Source organism: Dipteris shenzhenensis, chromosome 32, assembly GCF_047967505.1.
Source record: "Dipteris shenzhenensis isolate YYH24624 ecotype China chromosome 32, Dip_SZ_1.0, whole genome shotgun sequence".
Taxonomy (NCBI): domain Eukaryota; kingdom Viridiplantae; phylum Streptophyta; class Polypodiopsida; order Gleicheniales; family Dipteridaceae; genus Dipteris; species Dipteris shenzhenensis.
This window is the reverse complement of record NC_141627.1, coordinates 22,642,013-22,669,750: the sequence shown is the minus strand read 5'-3', so window position 1 is coordinate 22,669,750 and position 27,738 is coordinate 22,642,013. Positions and strand designations below refer to the sequence as shown.

At 45.4% G+C, this 27,738-nt stretch overlaps 1 protein-coding gene across 4 annotated transcripts in view; it reads right to left on the bottom strand.

Annotated features, from left to right (window-relative positions):
- MOS14 (ARM repeat superfamily protein) overlaps positions 1-27,738 on the bottom strand; it is a 180,671-nt gene that overhangs the window by 13,181 nt on the left and 139,752 nt on the right. For all 4 annotated transcript variants that reach the window (XM_087370765.1, XM_087370766.1, XM_087370769.1 and 1 more), the window contains 2 exons: positions 26,270-26,324; positions 6,084-6,203 (listed from right to left, as the gene is read on the bottom strand). In XM_087370765.1, the coding sequence (XP_087226891.1) occupies positions 6,084-6,203; positions 26,270-26,324 (175 nt within the window). The remainder of the gene's footprint in view (positions 1-6,083; positions 6,204-26,269; positions 26,325-27,738) is intronic.

Genomic DNA, 27,738 nt, shown 5'->3' with positions numbered 1-27,738 from the left:
GCAAATACCAAGATCTGTAAGTAACTGTCGAAGCCAAACACACTCTACCATAGCGGTGAAGGCTGCCCTGTACTCAGCCTCACAACTAGACATGGCAATTGTCGGTTGCTTCTTGCTGACCCAAGAAATACATGAAACGCCAAGCAAAAAAAAATTGCCAGTATGTGACACTTTGGTGTCGGAACATCCTGCCCAGTCACTATTTGTGTAAGCATGCATGGTAAGTGAACCCTGATCACCATAGAAGAGGCCTAAATCCTGAGTGCCTCTGGGATATCTGAAGACTCTCTTCACGCCTGCCAATGCTGTGAACTGGGCATGTGCATGAATCTGCTGAGCTGAGATACTGCATACTGCAAGTCACGTCTGGTGTGACATAAATAAATAAGGCATCCAACAGCCTGCTGATAAAGAGTGATATCACATGGTGGGCTCCCATCATGAGCTGAGAATTTGAAGCCAGGGTCCACTAGAGTAGAGATTGGCTTGCAATCCTCAAACTGAAAACGATCAAGGAGCTGTCCAATATACTTGGACTGAGACATCATGATACCCCCCTCAGCATGAGCAAACTGAATGCCCAAATAATAATGGAGCTGTCCCATGTCTGACATGTCAAAAATCTGCTGCAAATCAGCCTTGAAAGTTGCAATTTGCTGAGTATCTGGGCCCATGATAAGCATATCATAAATCAGCACTAAAAAATCAGATCCACTCCCACGGAAATAAAGAGTGGGTTCTGTGGGACTATTCTGAACCAAGGGATAGTAAGTGTGCATGAATTTTGGCATACCATGCCCTGGGTGCCTGCTTCACACCATAAAGGGCTTTTCTAAGCCGGCATACCTTATTTTCAGAATTAACAACCTCAAATCCAGGAGGTTGTGTGACATAGACTTCTTCCTGCAGATCCCCATGAAGAAAGGCAGTCTTGATGTCAAGTTGGTGCACTTGCCAATGATGATGGGCTGCAATGGCAATGACACATCGAATGGTAGTAATCCTGGATGTGGGAGCAAATGTCTCCTCAAAGTCAATGCCTTGTTGTTGGGCATACCCTTTTGCAACAAGACGGGCTTTGTATCGATCTATGCTGCCATCAGATTTCCTTTTTAATTTGTAGACCCACCACGTTCCAATGGCATGCTTGCCAGGTGTACGATTGAAGGTACGTACGACAATGAAGGTACGACAGAGCAGATAGCGTTGAAGGGCCTCGAACCAGATCTGGGAATGTGTCGACCAGTAGGGAAGAAAACTCTCCAATGAGCAATGGAGGACTCGGGACTGAGGAGAGCTGGAAGGCTAGAGCAATACCTGCTCTGATACCACTGAAGGTACGAGTCGAAGAGAGAGAGAGAGTGCAGGTACAAGACAAGTCGAAAAAGAAGTCACGTCAAACTTAGATAGATAAGGTTGCAAAACACAAGTTCAAAGTACTTGTATCTAGGCCAATACCTGCTCTAATACCACTGAAGGTACGAGTCGAAGAGAGAGAGAGAGAGTGCAGGTACAAGACGAGTCGAAAAAGAAGTCACGTCAAACTTAGATAGATAAGGTTGCAAAACACAAGTTCAAAGTACTTGTATCTAGGCCTAGGACTAAGTGTCCTAGGTGTCACATAGGACTAAGTGTCCTATGTGGCATAGAAGGCACTAACACTATAAGTGCCTACACTTATGCCTACAAGGCACATACCATGGCCTATAGGGCATCACTAGAACCACCAAAAGATGGCCTACATGTTCTAGCATTTGGCCTTTGTTCCTTTGGGGCTCTCTTTTCAGGCACCAGCAGCGCAAATCACTTGAATTCATGTTTGGACAGAGCTTAATTGGACACAATTTTGTTAGACAGAGTTTTGCCGACCAAACTTCTGTTGGTAAGACTTTTGCAGGCAGCCTTTGTGGGAAGATTTGTGATTTTGGCTCAGATTTGAACAGCCGTCTGGGGCAATCACATTTGCACACATTTGCTATCATTTTTATCTGACATTTGCAAACATGCAGTCAGATTTTGTGGACAGCAAGCTCATTTGATAGCCTTGATCTGGCGCATTAGCATTTGTGCAGTCACATTTCTGTATTTGGGGATTTCACAATGGCACATAATGATTTTCTTGGGATGATTTTGGCGAGGATACAACTATCCTATGTGATCATATATGGTGTGCCAGCTATGGTAGCCAAAAATCTTTCAAGTATTGTTGCAGGAAGATATGTGAGATATGTGTCTCGGGTACTTACTGCCACTACGACCAGTACCACACCGTCGCTACTTTAGGATCATCTGCCACTGCTGCCACAGTGCCTCCCATCAGGATCAAATGCGATGGGATGGGAAAGATGCACAGGCGCATGCTTTGATTGCCTTGTCCGTGAAGCGGTTTATTGTCTCCCATATTCGCTCTTGCAGGACAACAAAGGCTGCATGGGATCAATTGGCTGCTCTTTATCAGATCAGAAATCAGGCCGGAGTTGCCTTTTTGAGCAAGCAATTAGATGTCAAGATGAAAGAAATGGACATCATGGATGCCTACTGGACCAAAATCAAGGATAAGAGAACAACTGATTAACACTGATGAGATTGTGCTAGATCCTCAAGTCGTTTCCGCTACATTGAGTGGCTTTCCTGATTGTGGCTGGTGGCCATGGGTAACCCCAACCACTCCACCTTTGATCAGCTTGTCACGTTGCTTTTGCAGGAGGAGCAGAGCCGTGCCAACCAGGCTGCCTCGTCGTTCAGCAACTCCTGAGCAGGCCGATTCGCTTGCGGCACACGTTGCATAAGTAAACTGAATTTGGATGCATAATCCTCCACATCCTGATCTCCCTGATCCAACCGCTGCAATCTATCCAAAGTTTGCATAATCATTTTATCTTTACGAAACCGTCTCAAGTATGCGGTGCGGACGAGATCATATGTGGCGAATTGATCCACCGCATACTCTGCAAGCCACCGTAACTGTCGGACCTTAGCATCCGGGTCATCAATTTTTTTTCCCAAAAACTTAGCATACTTGACTTGACTCGCCATCGCGGTGCCTCCAAAGTTTGGTGCTCCTCCTTCTGATTAAGATAAAGCATTTGGCACTGACATTAATTTAAAGGAAAGGGGGTGAAGACTCAATGGAGTGACAAAGGATCAAAGTAATCAGCTGACTGGCCAGATCCCAGACCACCAACCCCATATACCTAGTTATGGGAGGGCTCGCTCTAGGTAATGCCTCTAGTTATGGAAGGGCAAACCCTTGTACTAGGTATAGTAGGATCGAGGTGAGCGGTTCTAGCCATCCAAGGTAGGATACTCAGGTCAAGTGGCAGAGATGCCCTTCTTTTCCTACACCATCCATATAGGTAGACAACTTAAGCTAGACTCCAACTCAGATCAAGTGGCAGAGGTGACCTTCTTTTCCTACACCACCCGCATTGGTAGACGACTTGAGCTAGACTAATTGACTAGGACCCCCCCAGGGGACTGGCAGCAACAGGTGCCACATGAGGACCTTGTTAGGTTTTGGGCCAAACTAGCCTCCGCCTAAGAAAGATTTCTTATTTCTTCTGGCTAGTAGGTCTAATCATAGGGCCATGCTTGGAGTAGACAAGGTCTAGCACTGGTGTGACGTCAAGGGCTTTGAGACCATAGCTTTTACTACTTGTGGAGCTGTCCAATGGCTTAGAGGATCTGACAAGGCTCCCTCAAGATGGTGGCCAGGATGCGACGTATACCCAACTCGGGTCCCTCCTTAGCAAAGACAACGTTCTCTCAAGATGATGATGTTCGACAGACGATTGCTAGAATCACTGCTGGAATATCTCGATAGCGCATTGGTGTTTAGTGATGGAGGGAAACAAACTTGGCCTACAGCCCACCCTGTCAAACATCTGGCATGATATCATCTACACAATGCAAGCCACTAGACGGAAGGCCGCAAAAGGGTATAGGAACACTGCTGAACGGCACCGAAAAGCAGAGCATTTTTGCAGGCATGGCCTGCCCACATCTTTTACACTCTCCTTGATCGAGGAAGCCATTGGTTGTATAGCCTCCACTCTAGTTGCTTGAACCCATTTCCTGGATACTCTAGGCAGTGAGTTGGGATCCTCAGAAGAAACCACCTGCCCATTTTGATTAATGAAGCCAGACATAGATAATTGATCTGTATCGTTTAAACGAAAACAATAAATAATAGAAGGTTCTTTTCTTTTTGGAAAAATGCGACTGCAAAGGTAGCAGCAGCAGCAAGACACACAGAACCTAGTCTCAAGTTGCTTCTAACCTTATCTTACGCTGAGGATGGTCTACAGGTAACAAAGGCACCCCACACAAGCTACCATGCTAAAGGGTCAACAGGAGATGGAGGCACCCCACTCAAGCCCTCCACAAAATAAGTCTTCATCTAACCAAGGGGTTCAGATTGTGTGCCATCACGTCATGCTTTACCTCCACGAGCATATGATAGCGATTAGAATAGCAATAAAATCTCCACACCCATGCGATTGCTTAAACCCAGCTCGATGTCTTCTTCATCATTCCCCTTACTCAAAGTGAGTTTCAAAGATTTCCATGACTCCAATTGTTTCCAGTCTTATCCCACGCTTGACTGCATCATTTTCCTTCATAGAATTTGATGCAATCAACTTGGTCCCTCTTTGCATTGACTTCATTCAATCCTATGACAATGAGTCACATACCTTTGAGTTCTTCTGTTTTGGCCAAACACTTACTACTTCCTTGGTGTCCAGTGTATTTCCCCAATCTCTCAGTGAAGACCAACATATGTTCAATCAGCTCAGATCATGTGCATGGACCGTAAAGGCAGCCTATGGATGCTTGGGGCTAGGCAGGCAATTCTAGGGTTGAGATGCAAGGGCACAAATGGATTAGGGTTCGAATTAGGGTTTATGTTATTTTTACCTGCACTAGGCTCGAACCTATATAAGGAGCCCACGGTTCAGTTTTCAGCACCCAGTTTCCCCCACTAATGCATCCCAAAGCATCACTTACATGGATCATATCACATGACTGTCCTGCAAAATTGTCAGTAATTCCAGACTCCAGTTACCATAATCCACTTTTCACACTTACTTGGGTGCAAATCCATCCAAATAAGATAGTTAATGCACATTGCTAGAAAACCCCGTCAGCCTCTCTCAGACTAAAACAATAGTACGAGACATTAGTATAAGATTTCAGCAATCGACACAAAGATACTTGCTCAAATCCAAAGCTATATGCCAATCTTATCGCCCTTGACGTTAAAAATGCAGTTTCAATATATCATGACATAGTAACCCCTTGCATAAGTCAAAATTCTGACAGAAATGGGACTGGACAGAAGAATCTGATTACAAAAAAGCTAATACCACAGTAATCTACAAGACCTGTGCCCTCTCACAAAGACAACCACATTATCTTGGCCATGTTCCTTCCTTCTCAACGTCTGATAGAATAGCAAGAGATGATCTCTTCGTGATAGCAAAATACTATCAAACTTCAACTATAAATTAGGTTGATTGGAGAGAGATATCCAAAGCATAGATGGCGCACTTGCTTTAACGTTAGTATGCCTGCTTTCAGCCAAGTCTGCAATCCATCTCCTCTATGCCTTTTCACAAGCTCAAGTCACTTCATAAATCATCTACGATTGGACAAAACATTGGAAACTCATAACTTCTCCAAGATGTTTTTCTTATCCTTTATCTATCAATTTTCTTGGTCTTAGAAGTAAACTAATTGGGTTGTCTCAATGTCAAGCAACGATTGGTATGAAAGTAGTTGTTTGGACAAAAGCTGTCAAGTAAAGCCATGTCAACCAACACCACCCACTTCAGGCCAAGTCATCTCCTGCTTAATTAGCTGATCATTACCCAAGTAAAAGCCAAGCATTCACATTGCCCATGTCACACGAGAACATGTGGAAGCATGCTCAAGAATCATTACAACAAGATTAGATAGTCTGTGCAAATGAGGAAGGGAGCCATAAGGCGGCACGGGGAACCAAATAAGAGTATCCCAATTTGTTATACCTAACTATCCTTTTCTTCATTAACATGCTTTCACCTCTTATCTAGCACTTATACCTTTATGACTTCACTTGCTAGGTAAAGAAAGCAAGATTGTCGGTGTTCCCGAAACCTCTCTTGGACTTCCACTAGAAGGCCTGCAACTATGTCACCCAAAGACCTCCCACAAAGCCTGACCTGCAGCCGAACAAGAAACAAATTCCAGCATTATTTGATTTCATTCTTAAATTTACAAACATTTGTTTACAAGACACAAAGAAGCAGCTAAAGTATACAAAAGACTGCTGACAACTATGAGCATGTGTAGCTCTTTTGCAATGAAGATCGTAGCACAGCCATACAAGGGAACGTGTGGAACATCCACATACATGCATCAACCTTACGAACCTACCATGGAAGAAGCGAATTGATGTCAGATTCGTTACATCTTTATAACTTACGATGCAAACAGCACAGCAGAAATGATGTCATCAGAAAACTTGATGTGAAGTCAAGATATCCTGAAGGTCCTTTAAAATGATGATTTTATGACTCCACCCAACAAGACTTTTAGGTTTTAAGAACAGACTGCATGAGGGCGACAAATGTTTATAATCGTGATGATTCCCATGCAAATTCCTTTCCATGCATGGTGGTGTTAATTAACCCAAACAAGACTTGTCACTTGAAAGTTGCAAGAGATATAATGCAAGGAATCTAGAAGTGTCGACTTTAATACATATATAATTTATCCTAGTGAACTGTCCTCTAGATATCACAGTTTAGGTTGATCTTAGACTCATTTTCCCACTTAAGGCCTTCTGTCCACCTCACCATATAAGTGAATGTTCAATTTTCCATGTAAAAAGAAAGGGCCATGTTATATTACATTGGTACTTTAGATGGATAGGTTACACCCATTTGACCCTGGTACCCCTATGATGCATCGCCCTAGATAGACAAGAAACCGGGTCATCCAAACAAATCTTCTACAGCTACAAATTATTCGATCTCTATTTTAGCCCCCTTCCTTCAATAAAGCATAAAACATATTGCACCATTTTCTTCAGGTTACAAAAGACAGCTTCATTCCGAGACCCCAATACCCTTAGATCCATTAATTGCATTTCACACGATTGTTTCTTTCTTTAGTAAGTGGGAGAAGCACATAGGCTCTCCAACATTCTATTGCATTGTGTCTCATGATCCTCAAAACACGCCAATGCTGTCGATACATGGATCAAAGGATCCGGAAGCTTCCCTCCTTGTTCACCAAACCAGAGGCATGGCCGGCAGGTAACATGGGCACTTGTCCCTGACGGAAGGCAGCAACTAAAAGACCACAGCGGACCAAACATACTAAGCATCGCTAGCAGTCTATCATGGGTTTAATGCCACCACAGCCCCATCCATCACCCACAAGGGAGATGCAAAAAAAGCAGCACCTACTCCTACAATGTCGAACCTATGCACATATCAACAAAAAAAAATAGCGACAGCACTGACAACCTAAAAAAACTTTTGGGAAAACCAGCCAAAAATCTGGGAGGGCCTCTAAAGCAAGTCTTTGAATATTACATTAGAGCTCCTAGCAAGATTCATGTGAAGCTCAGCTTCTACAAAGATCACTATGAGGGGCTTCATTGACCTACCAAGATATACAAAGATCCAGCACTGACCAGTACTCCAAGGCCGAAGCCCCAAGCAAGAGATATGACAAACTCATCAGTGTGTCAATAGACAGATCAAGCTTGCGAATCTTCTTGTTAGAATTATTATTATATTCTAGGCAGTGGCCAATGTATTGTAATAAGTAGGTTAGGAGCACTTTTCCCTCATTGAGGTTTTTCCCCCTAACCACAATCGAACCCTAACTACGGTTAGTGGATAGGATAGGGTTCGGTCACTTAGACAAAACCCCTCACTTCAATTTTGTACTACACTCATTCTATTCAGTTATTCAACTTCCACGTTTGCTCACACTCTTGCTCTCTACTCTCCATTGTTGACATTTGATATCAGAGCAGGTTTTCCCTACTCTTGCTCCTGCTACACAATTGCATGTCCTCTTGCTCCAGCTCGGACCTCCATTCCATACACCGTCCCGTACAATTCAACCTACATTTCGTACAGCTCCGTCGCCATTCCGTACCTGCAACTCCTGCAAGCATTCCGTACAACGCCGCCATTGGAGTGGGGATCGGTCTACTCCTTACGTGTTGGGTCTCACACTCTTTGCTCTGAAGGGGGGTGTTGGAGATATCATCGCCAAAGAGTGTGTTAATGTGTTGTGTTGGTGTGTACTACGAGGAGTTCTAGTACTAGTTCATGTGTGTGAGTCATGTATGAGTGCCACGTTTCACTATGGGACTTATCCCATATGCACTTGGTGTTGGTGTGTGAATGTGTAGCCTATATAAGGCTTGTACTTCACTTGTCATGTCATACTTGATGAATGAATGAAAGCCTTCATTATGTCTTCATTTGAGTATCACTTCTTGACTCCCTAGCCCACCTCTCTCTTCCTCACACCATGTTTCTAACAAATGGCAGAGGTATAAATAAGTAAATTGCTCCAAAGGCTACGAAGTCATAATTGTGGAGGATTCAGATCTCATGCTTTTGACCAATTTTATCAAGAGGTTGGAATTCTTCGAGAATATACAGTGCCTTATTCAAAAGCGAGTTGCAGAGCGTAAAAAATTAGTCATTATGAACGATATCCAATTCATTTTAATACCTGCAGGATTAGAAAATGACTTTTGGTAGAGATTGTTGATACAACAATGTATGTGCAGAATAAGCTTAGCACTTCTTCACTTCACCATAAAACACATGTTAAAATTTTAGACATGAATTAAGCCAAATGGTGAGCATCTACGAGTATTTGGTTGTCATGCATACGTTCATATTCCCTGGAACAACATACAAAGATAGGTCCTACTCTACAAAGGCTACATTTCTTGGATATGCTACAAATGCTATAGGATATAAATTATGGACAGTTCTTCTCAAAAGGTTATTATTACTCGAGATGTATTCTTTGATGAAGGGCATATGTCAAAATCTTTTCACATTACTCAAATTAGTAAAACTATTCTACATGAATTTCATGCTAATGAAGATGTTAATACTCTAGTAGTTCATAAGGACAATCTAGAGAGTACAGATCCAAATTATGACTGTTTGGATGGTGGTATCCTATCTAATGATGATGACTTAGAAGATTATTCCGGTCCTAAAGCACAAAATATTGATCACAATCTTGCGACATATGAAGAGCAGCTTGCATCAATTAGGCCACTCATTGGCAACTAGCTATGGAGACTGAGTAGCATCTTTGATTCGTATCTATCTATGCCAAGGCAAGCAAGTCACAAGGGTGGACCTTCAAACCTTCAAGGCACACCACCTATCGGGTCACCTATTTGCTACTGAGTCAGACACCTTGGAACAGACAACATCCTTGAAGTTGATGCAAGCATGATAAGTGGAGGATGATGATGAGCACTAGTATGCTCCTCTTCTTGAGCTTGAATTCTTCCATAACTGGATGTTCCGGAGCAAGTGGGATTTGAACTTACAACCCCCTAGCTAGACCAATAGAAGCCGATGATGCCTCTCCGTATGTTTAACCTGTTGAAGCCCTGAGAGGTCAACAAGGGTGAGGTTTGAGTAAAATTAGACCTACATTGGTTATCCTATGTGGGTGCCGTGCCGGCTCACCATGAGTTCTCATCAAATTGGGGATGTCCAGCAAGCAAGGTGGTAGCCCCCGTAGGCACTATTACAGCTATGAAAGAGAAAACCAAAAAGTTGAAACCCATCATCAAAAATTGTTTTGCATTGCATGGGAAGTAAGGGGCTTTTCTCTAAGCATGTAGCTGGGAGGCAAGGACAGAAAAATGAAGAAAAGGGTTAGAGGGCAAAAGAAAACGCAAAAATGAAGAAGAAGAAGAAGAAGAAGAAGAAGAAGAAGAAGATCTAACAGGGTTTAATATCTCCCAGATCGCTACTTGATTTAGTAGCCTCAAATTCATAGGCTCAAGGAGGCAACAAACCTCATATAGACGTTCTAAAAAGAGCTTGGGCCTCAACTTACCTAGCCGCACTTCATGGACCTTCAACTTAACCAAAACTATACACGTGTTCTCTCGATGATGCCAATGGGGTAAATTGCAAAGCAATTTCAACCTTCATTGATTTGTGGAAAACACCTTCTGTAAAACAAGTTGAGCGAGCAGCCAAAGCTATTGAGCAAATCATTGTGGTATTCGGACCTCCCGACAACCAAAGCTCTATTGGTTGGCCTTTAGATCGCTCCAATTCGATCAATGCTTAGCTCTCACATCACGACGATTCTAAGAAAATAGAATTACCGAATCCCTCCAATACAACTGTACTACCTCGTGCCTCTCAAGATCTTAGTCTATCCTTTCTTCATGTTATAGATAGGTTTTATTGGACCTCAAGTTAAGGCCAACGAACAACAAAGAACTTACCACAGGAGCGAGCGTGGTTTCTACACGTGGTATCGAGTGCCACATTGGCTGGAACACGAAGCTGCAAGTGGTGCAACTTAGTTTTTCAAATCACGAGCCACCAATAGCAGCATGTGGTGAGCAGATGATTTAGGGCGGTGGACCAATGGCGAGCAGCGGTGTAGCGAGCCAAGCGCACCATCTTTTAGAAGGTGGTTTTGCTTAGTCTAGAAAGGTTTTGTAAACAAAGACAAGGGCAAAGAAGGTGATAGCACGAGCGCACTCTCCCTCTCACCTGAGGTTGCTAGGTTAGGAAGTTGAACACCGAGTGTTCACTGCAGGCCGAGGCGGCTTGGTTGTACATACAGTTTTCATCAATATGAGTTGATTCCGTTTCTCTCTTTTTCAATGAACTGTTATTCACTTGATATACTATTAATTCCTAAGTTTGTTGACTCGATTCTCCCGTCACCATATGGTTCCCCCTTCAACAACTATTCCCCAAACACCCTGTGTTTAATGTTGCTCACTGTTTCGTCACCTTGAGCACACTCTGCACTCGAAGGATTGCAAGAGCGAGCATCTTTGCCCGAGCACTACACAGGGTTGGGTCATTTTCGAGCACCGAGCACCTTAAAGTTAGCTTGTCGAGAGTGAGCAAACCGGCGCGTTAACATTTTGGTGATCCTGCTAGGGAGGGTCAATTGAGTTGCGAGTTGACGAGTTATTAGTTTGGGAAAATCTAAAGGACTGAGATAGCAAGAGTAGAATTGAGAGGTCATTGAAAGGTTCATGTTGTCCAGTGACAAAGTGAAACAGTAACTAGGTATTGTGACCCCAGACGAGTGGCATAGTCTGGTGGTGTGCTTGAAGACTAGCGTGTGGAATACAAAAAGTATTCAGACAGCTACTTGGATACTTTCCGCCTTACGCAATGGCTGACACGCGCTCGAAAAGAAGACGAAGACACACGACCAGGCACGAAGAGGTCCTGAGCAAAAGGAATTGGCTACATCCTACCATGAGGACTGGTGCAGTCTCAAAACCAGAGTTTAATGCCCGAAGGACACTGGCAAAAGCGTCGACTGTCCAACAGGACTATAGAGCGCGAGGAGAAAGACTTGGCCATGCCATCTCGGGGGTGGAAGTTGATTACTATGCAGAGTTAGAAGGACAAAAGGCTGGTTTTGGGATGAGGCGTCCCAAAAGATTGGCAGATGAAGGCCCGTCATGGTAGCAGGTGGAGTCTGAGCATTCTTCTACAGAAAGCTTAGATTTTGAGTGGTTGGCCGTGCCTCTCCAGAGCATCAAAATAAGTATGAGGACCACGCCAAGGAACGAAAAGAGAGACTTCGTCAATACTCGACTGGTATTCCAGAAGAATCACGTCAAGAAAGATACGAACGAAAAAGGCCAGCCATAATAGATGGCCAAAGAATCAATAGACAAGAAGAGCGGCGTGCTTCTGATGGAGAAAGATGCCACCAAATACTTGAAGAGGTGAATGTGGAGCAACTAAGGCTACTCGGCCTGCCAAGTGCCGATGTACAACGATCTGCACCTCTAAGGCCTAAAGATAGCACACAGGACCGAATGCGGGTTGGACGACGACGACCTACGCATGAAGGCAGATATGATAGGTGGAGAACCAATGACTCGGTTCTTCCGAGTAGAATACTGTTCACCCTGGGTATGGAGAGAGTAGAGTGAAAGTACATCTAGAGTGGGTAGAGTGAACGTACCTCTAGAGTGAGTATCAAAGGCACTGATGACGAAGACCCATATAGTCATCTTCAAAGTTTCTTGCGAGTTTGCTATATTAATGGTGTCACGACAGACGAAGAATACATGGATTATTTCCCGTGTGCCTTGATCAAAAATGCTCAAAGGTGGTTCAACCAATTTCCAATTGACTGATATGCGATGTCAAAAGCATTCCTGCGGAGATTCAAACCGGAGATCAATGAAGAAGATGTTCACACAAAGTTAAGTGAGCTAAAACAGAACAAAATAGAATCTGTCCAAGACTTTGTGCTTAGGATGCGAGCTCTTATCAATCAGTTGAGTGATGTGCTAAATGACAAGCTCTGTGAGCCTGGCAGATTACAGGATGCACTCAGGTAGATCTGCGTAAGCGAGAGATAGTCAATCCTACAAAGACTTATGAAGAGTTGCTAGACTGAGCTGTTGCTCTAGAAAAGAAAGAGAAAAACAAAGAAAGAAGATGCTGACGGTGATACTGAGCAAACACTTGCGAAGAAAGATAAGCTCAAGACTGAGCTAAAGAAGGCCTTGAAGGAATTGGATATTCGAGGAAAACCAGGTAGTAAAGAAAAATGGTGTAATAAGTGTCCTAGAAGTGGACACTTGAAAGAAGAATGCAAAACAACCTATTGCAATTCTTGTACTAAGTTTGGGCATGATGACATGACGGATTGTTGGTTCAATGACAAAAATCGCCAAGTATCAACGAAACATGGTGACTACTGACACTCAGCCACCGAGGGGTAAGCCACCACATCCTACGCAGAAGAATAAATGTAAGAATGTAAGGAGAAAACAGATCCATCCAAGATTAAATGTTTCAGTAGTGGAGAAAACCATCTTCATTCTAATTGTCTGATTTGGGCTGAGCATTTGTGTTCACCAGGTACAATGATATTTTTTGCTAAAACTATACTAAATCGTGGAGTTCCTCCTGAGTTATGTTAACATAGAATACCCTTGGTGCCAGATGCTATACCAATTCAATAACAAAGTTATAGAATGAATCCAAACTATGCCAAATAGGTGAAAGCAGCGTTAGATCAACTTTTGCGCGTTGGCTCTATTTATGCTATTGACCGCAATGATTGGTTATTTCCCATTGTGGTTGTATCAAAGAAGAATGGTGAACTCCGAGTATGCGTGGATTACCGAAAACTGAATGCACAAACTGTTCCTGACCCATTTCCAATACCTTTCACTGATGAAATCTTGGATCAAGTTGCAGGAAACTGAATGCACAAACTGTTCCTGACCCATTTCCAATACCTTTCACTGATGAAATCTTGGATCAAGTTGCAGGAGCAAGACATGACATGTACTCATTCATGGATGGTTACAGTGATTATAATCAGATTATTGTAGCTCCAGAGGTTTAGTCTAAAACTGCCTTTATTACAGAATGGAGTGCTTATGCAACCCGAGTGATGCCCTTTGGTTTGAGAAATGCTCCATTGACTTTTCAGAAGTTCAAGAAACTTTTCGAGATTACCTCAATGAATTCATTGCCATTTATTTGGACGATTTTTGTGTCTATTCATCATATAAGGACCATCTCTACTATTTGGAGAAGGTATTTTAGAGATGTCAACAAGTAGGTATGTCACTTAACCTGGCTAAAAGGGTGTTCCGTGTCCGAGTGGGTATATTGCTCAGTAATGTTTTCTCAATATGGTATGCGCACCAAGCCAAGTAAAATTCGTGCTATACAACAAATGCCAAAGCCTGAGAATCTAACTCAGTTGCGTTCTTTTGTGGGCTTTATCAATTTCTATAGATGCTTTATTAAAGATTTTGCCAAGATTGGAGCTCCATTGTGTGAGTTGACGAAGAAAGATGCCAAGTTTGAATGGACCGCCGAGATGCCCGTGTAATTCCATGATTTGAAAAGCCGAGCAGCAACTACACCCATTCTGAGGCAACCGAAATGGGATGTCATTTCCATGTGCATGTCGATGCTTCCGATAACGCATTAGGCATTATCTTTGCTTAACCAAATGGTCGATTGAATAATTCATTATATTATGCCAATCGGCTATTGACTCCCACTAAGTCCAACTATAGTACCACCGAGTGAGAAGCTTTGGGTAGGATATTCAATGTGCAAAAACTAAGGCATCCTTTTGTGTCTTATGTAGATCATCAGGAATTACTTTATCTGATCAACAAAACTGTTATTCAAGGTCGCCTCGTGCATTGGATGTGTGAGAAAACAATACAACGTCTGTGCTCAACAGATAACAGAATCTCGTATGCAAGAGAGAAAAGCTGATAGTATGGAGAATCAAAATTTTGATTCTTGTAAAATTGATACAATAGATGGCGCTGCCTCCCAGCCGTGCGCTCCTGTGTGAGAAGCTTCGATGGCGTGCTAAAAACAGTAGAGGACGGAGGCTGGATGCTAAGGAATCAGGATTGCTGTAGCCAGTGATGAATATGGGCTTCACGGGCTTGCTCTTATATAGCCACCAGTCTTAGTCGGTTAGACCCAATTGGAAGACCGACCCAGTCCGCCCAAAACGATCGACTGGAGGTCGGTTCCGAAATAGGCCACCAACCAAATGATAGAACCGTGGCGTAAAATAGAGCAACTGACCAGCCCAAAGCCATCCGAGATCATCTAGGGCTCCAAACGGGCCCCACAACCCGAGAGTAGGCTGCCCCGGAAAATGCTCCGTCTACCCTCAATGCGGTCAGTCATGGGATGCCTTCCCGCACTTGCATGTAGCCTAGTTGGCAGTGTGCCAACTCTATCTGAAGCCGTCCAGCCATCAGGCCACACATGGCTCCCATCTGGTGTCCAAACCAGGACCTACCAGGTAACCGAGCTACTCAAATGTCTTCTCCTCATATGGGAGGCTTACAAGTAGAGTTAGCTGGTTCCCGCGTAGTTACACGAGAGTGGAGCATTGATATCTAACACCCTTCCTCAATGTCCACCCGCAGTTGGACAGTATACCAAGTCGACCTCTCCATCCATGATGAGCTCGCGTACAAAGTGATATTGAATCTCAATGTGTTTTGTGCGAGCGTGGAACACAGGGTTCTTGGCAATTGCCATGCAACTCTGATTGTCACATGATAACTGCATAGGCTTGTTCTGCACTGCACCCATGTCCCCTAAAATCCTCCTTAACCACACTACCTCACAAGAAGCAAAACATGCTGATTTGTACTCAGCCTCGGTAGAAGAAAGAGCAACTGTGGGTTGCTTCTTACTGACCCATGATACAGCTCCAAATCCAAGTGAGAAACACTAACATGTCACTGATCTCCTGCTGTCCACGTCTCCTGCCCAATCCGAGTCACAGAATCCGGTCAAGATGTTGCCCTTGGTATAGGTGATGCCATAATCAAGTGTGCCTTTGATGTATTTCAGCACCCGCATCCCTGCCCTCCAATGGTTCTCCTGGGGCTTATTGAAAAACCTACTTAGTACACTAGTCGCAAAGCTGATGTCCGGCCGCGTGTTGCACAAGTAAATCAAACTGCCCACAAGCCTTCTGTACTTCACTTCGTCCACCAGTGGTGATGAATCCTCGTTTGAGAGCTTCACGTCAACCTCCATAGGGGTGCTTGCACTCAGCCATGCCAAATGCCAAACTGTGAGATGCATCAGTCCAGCATACTTCAACTGTGAGATGAAGATCTGTTTTGGCTCTTGCCAAACTTCAATCCCCAAACAGAAATGCATCAGTCCGAGATCTGTCATTTCAAACTCTCTTCCTAGCAACTGCATTGTCTGTGAGATCTTTTCTTCATGGTTCCCTGTTATGATAAGGTCGTCCACATAAAGGACCACGATCATACAACTGCCTCCTTCTCTGTAGATATACAAATTTGCATCAGATGGACTCCTCCTAAACCCGTTTTATAGAAAGTAGAAATCAATCCGTTGGTACCACGCTCGTGGGACTGTTTCAGCCAATAAAGTGTCTTCTTTAGTTTACAAACTTTACCTTCTGAACCAGGGATCACAAAACCTGGTGGTTGTTCCACGTATACCTCCTCCTTGAGATCGCCATTCAGACAGGCAGATTTTATATCCATCTGAAACATGGGCCAACTTCCCTATGCTGCTAAAGCCAAAATACTGCGAATTGTGGTGGTTAGTCGAACTGTGGGAGCAAAGGTATCCTGATAATCAAAACCATGTACCTGTGCGAATCCTTTTGCCACGAGCCGAGTCTTGTACTTATCCAACGTGCCATCGAACTTATACTTGGTCTTGTACACCCACTTGGTGCCAATTACCTTGCATTTTGGTGGTCGATCCACAAGGTCCCAAGTGTTGTTCTTCATTATGGAGCCATACTCCGACTGCATAGCCTCCATCCACCTATCATCACCATGTGCTTCTTCAAGACACTTGGGTTCTTCAGCACGAATCACCTCTGTCATCGAAGCCTAGTTGACCAAGTGTTCCTGCGCTCTTCTTTGCTCCTCTAATCTCTTAGACCGGCGGTGTTCGGATGGTTCCTCCTCAATGGCTGGAGATTCTTTGACGTCCAAAAGCTACTTTACCCACTTCGGGAATGGCTGTTGCCGTTCTGGTTCTGCAGGCTCTTCTTCCTCTTCTTTATCTTGAATCCTCCCAAGCATCGTTGGGGGAGCTCGGTCTGCGGTTGGTGGTTGTACTGGATGGATATCCTGGTCCTGGTTGTCTGGGAAGGAAGCATCCTCCTCCAATTGATGCGGCTGTTCTGAGAAAACCACATCACGACTTACTATTACCTTCTTGGTAACAGGATTATAAAGACGGTAACCCTTCGCCTCTTCACTGTAGCCCAACAAAATACGCTTCCGGCTCTTCGGTTCCCATTTGGTCCTGTTAGCATCAAGGACATGCACAAAACAGTTACATCCAAAAACTCTGAAATGTGTAGCTGAAGGTTTCTTACCAGAAAAGGCCTGCAGTGGAGTCATCCCGTTCACAGCCTTCGTGTAGCTACGATTCAGAATATAAACTGCCGTGTTACATGCTTCAGCCTAGAAAGTCTTTGGCAAATATTTCCCTTTCATCATACTCCTGTCCATTTCCCAAATGACGCGCATGTTGCGCTCTACTACTCCATTTTGCTGTGGTGTATGTGGCGGGGATTTCTCCCTCTTGATCCCGTGACTTTTACATTAACTTTCAAATTCACTTGATATGAACTCACCTCCTCTGTCTGATCTCAACTTCTTCATCTTCCTCCCCATTTCTCTCTCGACCATTACATGCCATTCTTTGAACTTACTAAAAGCCTCATCTTTAGTCTTCAAGAAGTATATCCATATCCTTCTACTGTAGTCGTCGATCAGCGTCATGAAGTAGTAGGAACCACCCAAAGCTTCCGTCTCCATCTTTCCGCAGAGGTCCGTGTGAACGAGCTCTAGAGGAACCTTTTCCCTGCTGGCCTCTTTAGAAAAGAACTCCCGATGCTACTTGCCCATCATGCAAGCTTCACATACATTGGGCAGATCTGTAATTTCTAACAGGTCTGCAATCATTCCACTTTTATGCATCTCCTTTAAAGAACTAAGATTTAGATTATCAAACCTCTCATGCTACAGCTTAGTGCTGCACATCGGCTCGAGCACTGAAAGCTAAGAGTTCATAGATGTTATTGCGCCGTGTACCTTTACCGATGACCTTCCCTTGAAGATCCAAAATCTGTGCGCCATTCTTATCGAATTGAACTTTGAGATCCCGATCCATGATCGCAGAAACGGACAACAAGTTCCTCTTGATATCTGGCACATAAAGAACATCGGACAACTGTTTTACAACTCCATCTGACTTTAGAGCAATCGTACCTTTTTCTTTTGCTGAACATTTTGCATCATTGCCGACTGCTACCAGGATGTCATTCCCTACCGGATGTAGAGAGATATATCAATCCTTCCGACTGAGATGCATGACAAAGCTAAGGCATCTCGTGAATCCCATCTCTTCTGATCTGGAGTAGTGGCTATAGCTGCACAAACAACTTGTTCTGCAACTGCCCCCTGTGCACGACCTCTTCCACCTCCTTGCTGAGGAGGGGTATTAGGTGCCATATCTGCTGGTCGGATCTCACCCCCATTCACATAATCCCATAAATTGCGAGAAATCAGAATATTGCGTACCATAAAACTCCAGAGGGAGTAGTTGGTACCATCCAACTTGTCTTCCTGTGAAAGACCACCGAACTGGAAGTCATTCTGATTTTGTTGGGCCATATCTGAGAAAGAGATTTAAGCAGATACAAAACTGAATTCCCTTACTGGGAATGAAATGCACAACTCCCAAAAAACACAGCCAAGCACCGGCTGTAAATGCAACTCAGATTTCTGTACTTGCACTGTCAGAAATCTGTCCAAGCATCAAAAACTCTCCAGAATCTGCCAAAAGTGCTGCAAAACACTCCAAGAAAGGCAGTATGAACTGAAAACTCCAGAAATTGCTGACCCTTGCTCCTTACCTGTTTCTTTTCTTCGCCGAGGCCATGACTTACTACCTCCGGGCGAGGTCTACCGGGATCCGGGGGGTTCGCCTTCCACTTCGGGAGGACACGGAGCTTCTGGACTCGGAGTACGCAGATGATACAGCCCTTTATGTCCAGGATGATGAGAGGATGCTAGAGAGGGTGCAGATGGCCTTGGAGGTCTTCTGTTCGGCCGCTGGTGCGGAAATCAACTGGAACAAGTCAGTTGGTTTTCTCACAGACCCTGGGGCGTGTTCTCAGTGGGGACGATTTCTGGGTTTCAGATGGATTCCACGAGGACAGACAGCTAGATACCTTGGCTTCCAGGTTGGCCTAGACATCACGCCAGCTCAGCAGTTTCTCCCGGTGCTAGACTCCATCCGACGGAAGCTGGCTTTCTGGAGTACTGCTAAGCTGTCTCTTGCAGGTCATGCCCTGGTAGTTAACCAGGTCCTTCTAGCCACGGCTTGGTATGTGGCTTCATGCTGGTGCTTCTCGAGATCCAGCGTGGCACAGCTCAGGAGGTTGGTTCGGAACTTCCTTTGGTCTGGGGAGGATGGTCTTAGAGATACCAGAGCCAGGGTTGCTTGGCAGACAGTCATTCTTCCGCAGGCTGAGGGTGGCCTGGGGGTTATCGATCCAGAGCTTCAGAGTCAGGCCTTGTTAGGCAAGCTTGTCATCCGCGGTTTGACCCCGGGGGGGCAGACGTGGAAGATGTTACTTCAGCAGGGAATAGGCTCTTGTGTCCCGCGCCGAGGTGGAGAGTGGCCACCATCCCTCAGGTGGATCTTCACTTCTGCCCCGCTCACTCAGCCCCGTTCTCCACTCGTTCGTAGCCTCCTCATGGTTTGGAGGCGGCTTTGTCTCAGTCTCATACAGTCCCAGCCCAGCTGTCAAGAGGAGATCGATCGCCAGCCGCTCGTCTGGAATGTGCAGGTCAGAGACGCCGAGGGCCTTCAGTTGGGGGAGAGATCACATATCAGGTGGGACGGCTGGATGAGGGGGCCAGCCCGGTCCCTTCGAGTTTGGAGGGATACGTACAGACATCTGCAGATGACCGATCTTGCAGTCGCAGCTGGAGGTGCACGTGGAGTCCAGGCGAGACGCACGGAGATTGACGGAGCGATCCCAGCCGCTTGGTTGGCTCCACCTGAGCCTCAGGTCCTCATGCCTGGAGACACCCGTTGGCTGGGACAGTTCACCCCCCGTGGCATCCCACTGGTGGTCGCAGGACGTTTGGATGACTCCTCTATCGCCTTCTTCGCGGTTTCAGGGGATGGACGACTCAGGAGAGAGGATGCGCTCATCGACCCCCTACTCCCGTGGCAGAGGGTTAGGGTCGTAGGCCTTCTGGGGAAGGTCTGGCGTACCGACCCTAGCATCGAGCAGGACCAGTTGCAGCTTTGGCGTCTTTGGCTATGGGAGGGGCGGGCCTTGTCAGAGCTTGAGTGGGACCCAGGAGAGTGGTGGTGGCCAGAGATTGTGACAGGACAGGGGCCGACTTCCTTCTTCGCTTACAGCACGACTCTGGGCAGGCGAGTTCTCGGGAGGATGCAGAGCCGCCCCCCCACCCAGCGACCTAGCTGGTACGCACAGGGTATTTCCAGGTTCTTTTTGCAGGCATTCTGGAAGGCCTTGTGGGAGAGCTGGCGGCCGCGGAAGATCTCATACTTCCTGTGGCTTCTTGCCCACAAAGGTCTTCCAGTGGGGAGCTGGTTGAGGCAGATAGGCCAGGACGGTTGTTGTCAGATTTGCCATGCGGACGAGGAGTCACCAAAACACTGCCTGTGGAGCTGCACGCGCGCCCAGGAAGTGTGGAGGTGGACCTTCGGGCTTCTTACCCGCGCAGCACCAGAGCTAGGAGTGATCACTTGGGGCGCGTTCTGTTGGTGCAGCACCGCACCTGGTCTTCATCACTTGTTCGAGGCATGCCAGCAGGACCCCACCTTCCTTATCACACAGGGGACGTGGGGGCCGCTCGAGGGTATCCCACAGCACCTAGCAGAGGCTGATACAGGAGTTCGGGAGAGGCAGCCAGTCTGGGAGATTATCAGCAGCATTACAGGATGGCACATCTGGACCTCGCGCTGCGCGCAGATCCTCGGTGGCACTTCCTTATCGACTGCCCAGATCATGGCGGAGATTTGGAGTGAGACTATTCATACCCTCAGAGGCCAGTGGAACCAGATTCAGGGAGACTCCCGGGCTGGTCAGGAGAAGGGGAGACGCTTCCTCCAAGCTTGGGACACACAGAGCCTCTTCTTCGAGCAGACTACGCAGGGCCTTCGGTGGCACTACTCACCACCCCGATGGCTGTTCATTCACACTCAGCATATCCCTCCGTGAGAGTATGATTTATTATGCTACCTTTTAGGGCTTCGTCCGGTTTGTGAACGCAGCCCGTCAGCTATAAGCTGACCTCTTGTATTTTGTTCTCGAAGTAATATAATTAGCATTGTTTTTTCGGAAAAAAAAAAAAAGTAGCAGTATCCCAAAGCTCGTATGCGCTTAGGATGGTCTTCATCTTGAACTTCCAGAGTGGATAGTTAGTGCTGTCAAATTTCCGCTTTCGCCGAACGGTGGGATTCGCAGTCTTACAGGCTGGGCCATCTCTCACAATCTGCTCGTAAACAGAAACATACTACCAAATCTTCTTACTAGAGCCCAAGCTCTGATACCACGTAAGAAAAGAATACGTCTGTGCTCAACACATAACAGGATCTCGTATGCAAGAGAGAAAAGCTCATAGTATGAAGAATCAAAAATTTGATTACTGTAAAACTGATACAATAGATTGCGCTACCTCCCAGCAGTGCCCTCCTGTGTGAGAAGCTTCGATGGCGTGCTGAAAACAGTAGAGGACGGAGGCTAGATGCTAAGGAATCAAGGTTGCTGTAGCCAGTGATGAATATGGGCTTCACGGGCTTGCTCTTATATAGCCACTAGTCATAGTCGGTTAGACCCAATTGGGAGACCGACCCAGTCCGCCCAAAACGGTCGACTGGAGGTCGAACCGAAATAGGCCACCGACCACACGATAGAACCGTGGCGCAAAATAGAGCAACTGACCCACGGTCACTGTTCGGCCCAGAGCCATCTGGGATCATCTGGGGCTCCAAACGAGCCCCCCAACCCAAGAGTGGGCTGCCCCGGGAAATGCTCCGTCTACCCTCAGTGCGGTCAGTCATGGGATGCCTTCCCGCACTTGCATGTAGCCTAGTTGGCAGTGTGCCAACTCTATCTGAAGCCGTCTAGGCATCAGGCCACACATGGCCCCCATCTAATGTCCAAACCAGGACCTACCGTATAACCAAGCTACTCAAATGCATTCTCCTCATATGGGGGGCTTACAAGTAGAGTTAGCTGGTTCCCGCGTAGTTACACGAGAGTGGAGCATTGATATCTAACAAGATGATCCTTCTCCAGAACTTCCATTTTAAGATTATTGGCGAGCCCGCGAAAACTCATATAGAAGCTGACTGTTTGTCCAGTCTACCTATCCCGAAAGATACCAGGGAATGGGAACCTTCCAGAATTTGGGTGTCAAAACGAGAACGTTCTGGGAAGGGGGAACGAGAACCGAAACGCCACGTCATACACGACACATCATCATATGACATAAAACTATGTTAGAAAATGAAAGAAGCTTATAGCTTTTAACTCTCTATATAAGCTCTACAATACCAATTTGAAACTTTCAATGGAAAAAAAGGGAAACGTTTCGGGGTTGTTTCAGTTCCTAGAACGATGATCCAGACGTTCCGTATGTCGGAACGCCATTCCCTGGTAACTATGCTTCCGGATGCCGAGCTCTTTGCAGTTGATTACTGTGAGCACGCATATGCCGAGTTGATGCATTATTTGTCTAAAGACACATTTTCTGATACAATGCCTCGTGACAAGCGCGGGCAATTAGCCTTAAAGGCTTGGAAATTCACTTTAATTGATGGACACCTTTATTGTTAGTGTGTCGATGGTGTTCTTCGACGCTGGGTTTTGCCACACAAGTGAGCAATAATTCTGCAAGAACCTCACTCGAGTCCTTCAGGTGGATATTTCCAAGGGGAGTTAACTACAAGGAACGTGTTGCATACATGTTTATGGTGGGAAACTTTATTTAAGGATGCTCAAACTAGGTGTATGCAGTGTGATGTCTATCAGCGCACTGGATGATTATTGCCAAATCAGTCTATGCCATTGCAACCTATTCGCCCTTGGGAAGCATTCCAAAGATGGGGCCTTGATTTCGTTGGCCCCATCAAACCTGCCAGGTTCACACAGAATAAAATATATTATTGTGGCTACTAACTATGCTACTAAGTGGGCTTAAGCTAAGGCACTCCAAGATAACTCGGCTCGAAGCACTACCAAGTTTGTTTTTGAAAACATTATGTGCAGATATGGATGCCCCATACAGCTTGTCACTGATTAAGGCTCACATATTTTCAATGAAGTTATGCAGTTGCTGAAGATTGAAGTCAAGATCATGCATACAGTTTGGACCAATTACTATGCTCGTGTTGATGGCGAAGCCGAATCAACTAATAAGACACTCAAGCTGATTCTCACTAAAACAATGCGGTCACATAAGACTAATTGGGATACTAAACTTCATGCAGCACTTTGGGCTTACCCAGCTGCTTACAAAGTCACTACAAATCTAACTCACTTCTGTATGGCCTTTGGATTGGAAGCGGTTGTTCCCTTAGAATTTATTGTTCCTAGTCTGAAGTACAATAGCCGAACACAATTCCCGTGTCCAGTGGAGTTGGCATGCTGGGAGCCGAAGATGATGAGCAGCACTCGGAAGATGACCGCAATGACCAAGAGAATGAGGGGAATGACGGAGGGGAACAGCGGCAAGTGCATCTCCCAAGAGCAGTTGGCAACAAGGACAGATTCTACCAAGGGGGCAGACAAGGCCGACGCCGAGCAACCACAAGAGACACAGGCCGAGCAACAACGATAACCCAAGCAAAAAACAGGTGGAGTAATAACGGATGCTTTAACTAGTGCCATCACTCTCCCTATGCCTCCCGCCACTTTACGAGGCTTACTCCCACTTGAGCCGTTCTCCCTCGACCCCATGCTAATGCAAGACGATCACCAGGATCAGAACCCCACCGAGTCACAGTGGCAAATCTTAAGGGAGAATATGGTACACGGTGCCCAAGCTCTGGACTATCTCGCCAACCAGTGGCTCCCTCCCCAAGTCCTAGACCATAACATGTTTCTTCAAGCGTAGTATAGGGAGGAGCTAGCTCCGTTCTTGGAAGAGAAAATAGTGGGACTAAGGCAGGCACCGGCAAACCTTACCGCCGAACGCAACAACTTACAAGAATAGGTCGACAGCAAGAAGGTGGTGTATGATGAGTTAGTCAAAAGCTATTCCATGCTGGGTCAGACTCACACCGAGCTACAAACGGAGTACGGTTACCTCAAGTGCAAGGTAGACAGATTACCAGGCAGCCTCAACCTCAATCTCGCAAGGCCTTGCAAAATTAACCTCACAACAACCAGCCTGCAATTTCACGATACGTTGGAGAAGGTGCAAAACACAAGGATCAATCCCAAGGCATTCCAAACTACACAAGCACAGGTCGACGTGTTACAGGAAGAAAACATCACGCTCCGACATGTAGTTGAATAAGCTGAGAGCCAAAGGGAGGAGAATGCTCGGTTAAAAGGGAATTTGGAGAACCACGCCCAACTTCAATCTCTCATCCGCACAGAAGCTGCCCCAAAGACAACCACCACATAAGCACGACTCTAGAGGTGGGGACTAAGACATCAGAGTAGGTTTTTGATGCAGAGCCCATTTTGCCAAGGCAAGATCTCCCTAATGTGTGCCAATACCTGAAGTTCTACACCGAGTACCAGGCCAAGAAGATTTACCCGTCTGATACCGCGAGCGTGGAAGGCAAATCGAGTCTGATCGCTGCCCACATCCACCAACTCCCTAAGCCCTCTATGCCCGAACTACCATCCATGATCCTACTATGGGCAGATTTTACAAGTAGCCATACTAACGAGGCGGCAACAATGCGGAATAATATCCACGATTTATGCAAGAATCCCCTCATGAAGTAGCACGAGCGAGTCACACATGTTCCCATGTCATTTTGAAACCGCGTAGGGTATCTCCAATCCATTGGAGAGCCCCGTCACCAAGTTAATTGGCTAACCCACCCAGATAAGCCACCACTGATATCAGCTCTGTATAACCGTGGCCTCCCTACCAACAACCACGAAGGTTTGGCCCTTCCGACCCAACCCCTCCAACTTCATCTCCTCGAGCTCCCACACCAGATGAATCTGGATCATCATCTACAACAGGGTACTTTGCTACGCCTCCACGACGACGCAGCAATCCTACATGAGGCCCCCGAGACTTCAACCCGTAAGCCTCAGCATAAGAGTAACGGCTGGTACCTGCCAGTCCATAACTGTGAGGATCCGGTTGAAGATTAGCCGAGGCAAAATGTTGGCCCTCGGCTTAAGGCCAACAAAGAACTTACCAGAGGAGCGAGTGTGGTTCCTGCAGGCAGTACCGAGTGCCACATTTGCTAGAAAGAGCAGCTGCAAGCCGTGCGGCTTAGTTTTCTGAATCACGAGCACCAATAGCAGCATTTGGTGAAGCAGATAATTTAGGGTGATCGTCCAATGGCGAGCAGCGATGTAGCGAGCCGAGCGCACCATCTTTTAGAAGGCGGTTTTGCTAGCCTAGAAAAGGCTTTGTAACAAGGAGAAGGGCAGAGAAGGTGACAGCACGAGCACACTCTCCCTCTCACCTGAACTTGCTAGGTTAGAAAGCTGAATACCAAGTGTTCAGTGCAAGCCGAGGCGGTTTGGTTATACATACAGTTTACAACAATATGAATTGATTCTGTTTACCTATTTTTCAATTAAGTGTTGTCCACTATGTATACTATTAATGCCTAAGTTTTGTTGACTCGGTTCTCCCGTCACCATACGGATCCCCCTTCAATAGCTATCCCCGAACTCCGTGTGTTCAATGTTGGCCACTATTTCGTCACCTTGAGCACATTCTAAAGGATTGCAAGAGCGAGCATCTTTGCCCAAGCACTGCACATGTCGAGAGTGAACAAACTGGAGCGTCAACAGGTTTTCAAGACAAAACTTCCACAACCTTCAAGTATTCTAGCAAAGTCATTGCATTCAAAAAAAGGATGGGCTTCTATGACAACTTTTTGATGTTTTTAAATACTCGAGCATCTCGCAAACTATAAATGCTACTGCCAGCATGGTGCAGGGATGGACATATTTCTAATGCAGATCATGCAGTCATTTTGTTGCATCAAGAGCTAGTTGCTCATCAATCAAGAAAACAACAGTGGTCAAGACTTTGGTACGTCAGCAGCCTCACCAGCCTTAAAGCGCATAGTCTGTACAAAATCAAGAAATGAAAGGTTGGGCAGCAGTTCCTTATTCCTTTAAAGAGTCCTTCATTCAGCTTGATTATAATAGTTCAACCTACATTAAATCATTCTGTAAGTTAATTTTCCAATATCATCCAATAATAGTAACTGTTAGGACATATGAATCTTACAGTATATTTACAGAGGCGACAGAGCCGCTCCATTGTTCTCATGTCTGCACCTCTCCTGCATAGCAGAACAAAGGCAAAAAATAAGGTACAAGCCTCGTCTCTATTTACTCAGAGCAATAAACATTTTTTCTGGTCAACATTCTATACCTTAAGGACGCATGCATTGTTGTCCTCAAATGAATGACATGACTTAGCCAAACACATCTTTTGCTACATTTGTGTCCTATGTGGCTTGGTTTACCTAATTAACAAAATTGAGAGGTAAAATAAATTCTACTATTATCACAGTTTCATTTGAGAATTATTTACAAATTCAATAAGTCCCATTATGGATAATTCTATCTATCATGCATGCCATTTGAGAACACTAAGCAAGGAGCATTGAATAAATGCCCAAGCTTGTTAGCCCTCAGAAAACTATTCAAACCAGAGACTTCCATTTTTAAAACTCAGGAGCTCTAGAATCCCAGTGTAGATAAGGTTTCCACCCCATAAACTAGCTAGTCACTGTATACACACATTGTTTTGAATTTCAGGTCCTTACTAGCAAATAAGAGAATATTTGTGCATTGAATGATATCATTACAAATATCATCACACCTCATATTCATGAAACTTCTAGTCCTGGTCCATCTCATGCCTACAAGTTTATGACAATAGACACCAAGTCTACATCAGGGTTGAGATGGCATTTTGAGCCTCAACCTTCGTTGTTTTCCACCTCTTTATGAGGAGTTTTCCTCGTGCATTGCATGATTTGAGCTTGCTCTTGCAGGTTTTTCATACTCTTGCTCTTTCTTGGGGGGGGGGGGGGGGGGGGGGGGAAAGATTGCTCCAAACTGAACACTCCTTTGTGTGGTAGGTGCACACACTCAAAGCAGATGTCATCAGGCAGAGTTATGGTAAACATTTACAGTGAAGATATATTCCAGCCTGTGTGACTGTCTTCACTGCTGTTCATAAAGGTTACCAGATGAGGTCAGAATTTGTGTGTTTTGCAGCAGCACATGTTCTTGTCGTTGAGTTTCTTAAAATACAATAGTTGTTTTCTCTCAACCCACTCTGCCGGATCCTGGCATTGTATCTCCATATGTTCAAACTTGCTTGGTCCTTCCACCACGCTTCCTACAATGTGTAAGTTCTACAGAGGTCTATTTCTTCACTCTACAGAGGATCCCATTATCCAGAAACCCAGATAAATTCAGATTCACTTGTCATACGCACTGAGCACCACCTTCAGAGTCTCATCAGACAAATCAAGGATCAAGGCACATTAGAGGATTACCCCTATAAATCAAAGAATATGCCTGACATGTGACTCTCGAAAGGTCAAGACCAAGGACCATCGGATCTTTATCTGTCGTGTCTAATGTCATTTTCTAGTGATCAAGATCCAGCTTCGGTAAACACAAAGATCAGAGTACTTGACCCTTATCGAATTTGGACATGAAGAAATACATGTACCACTT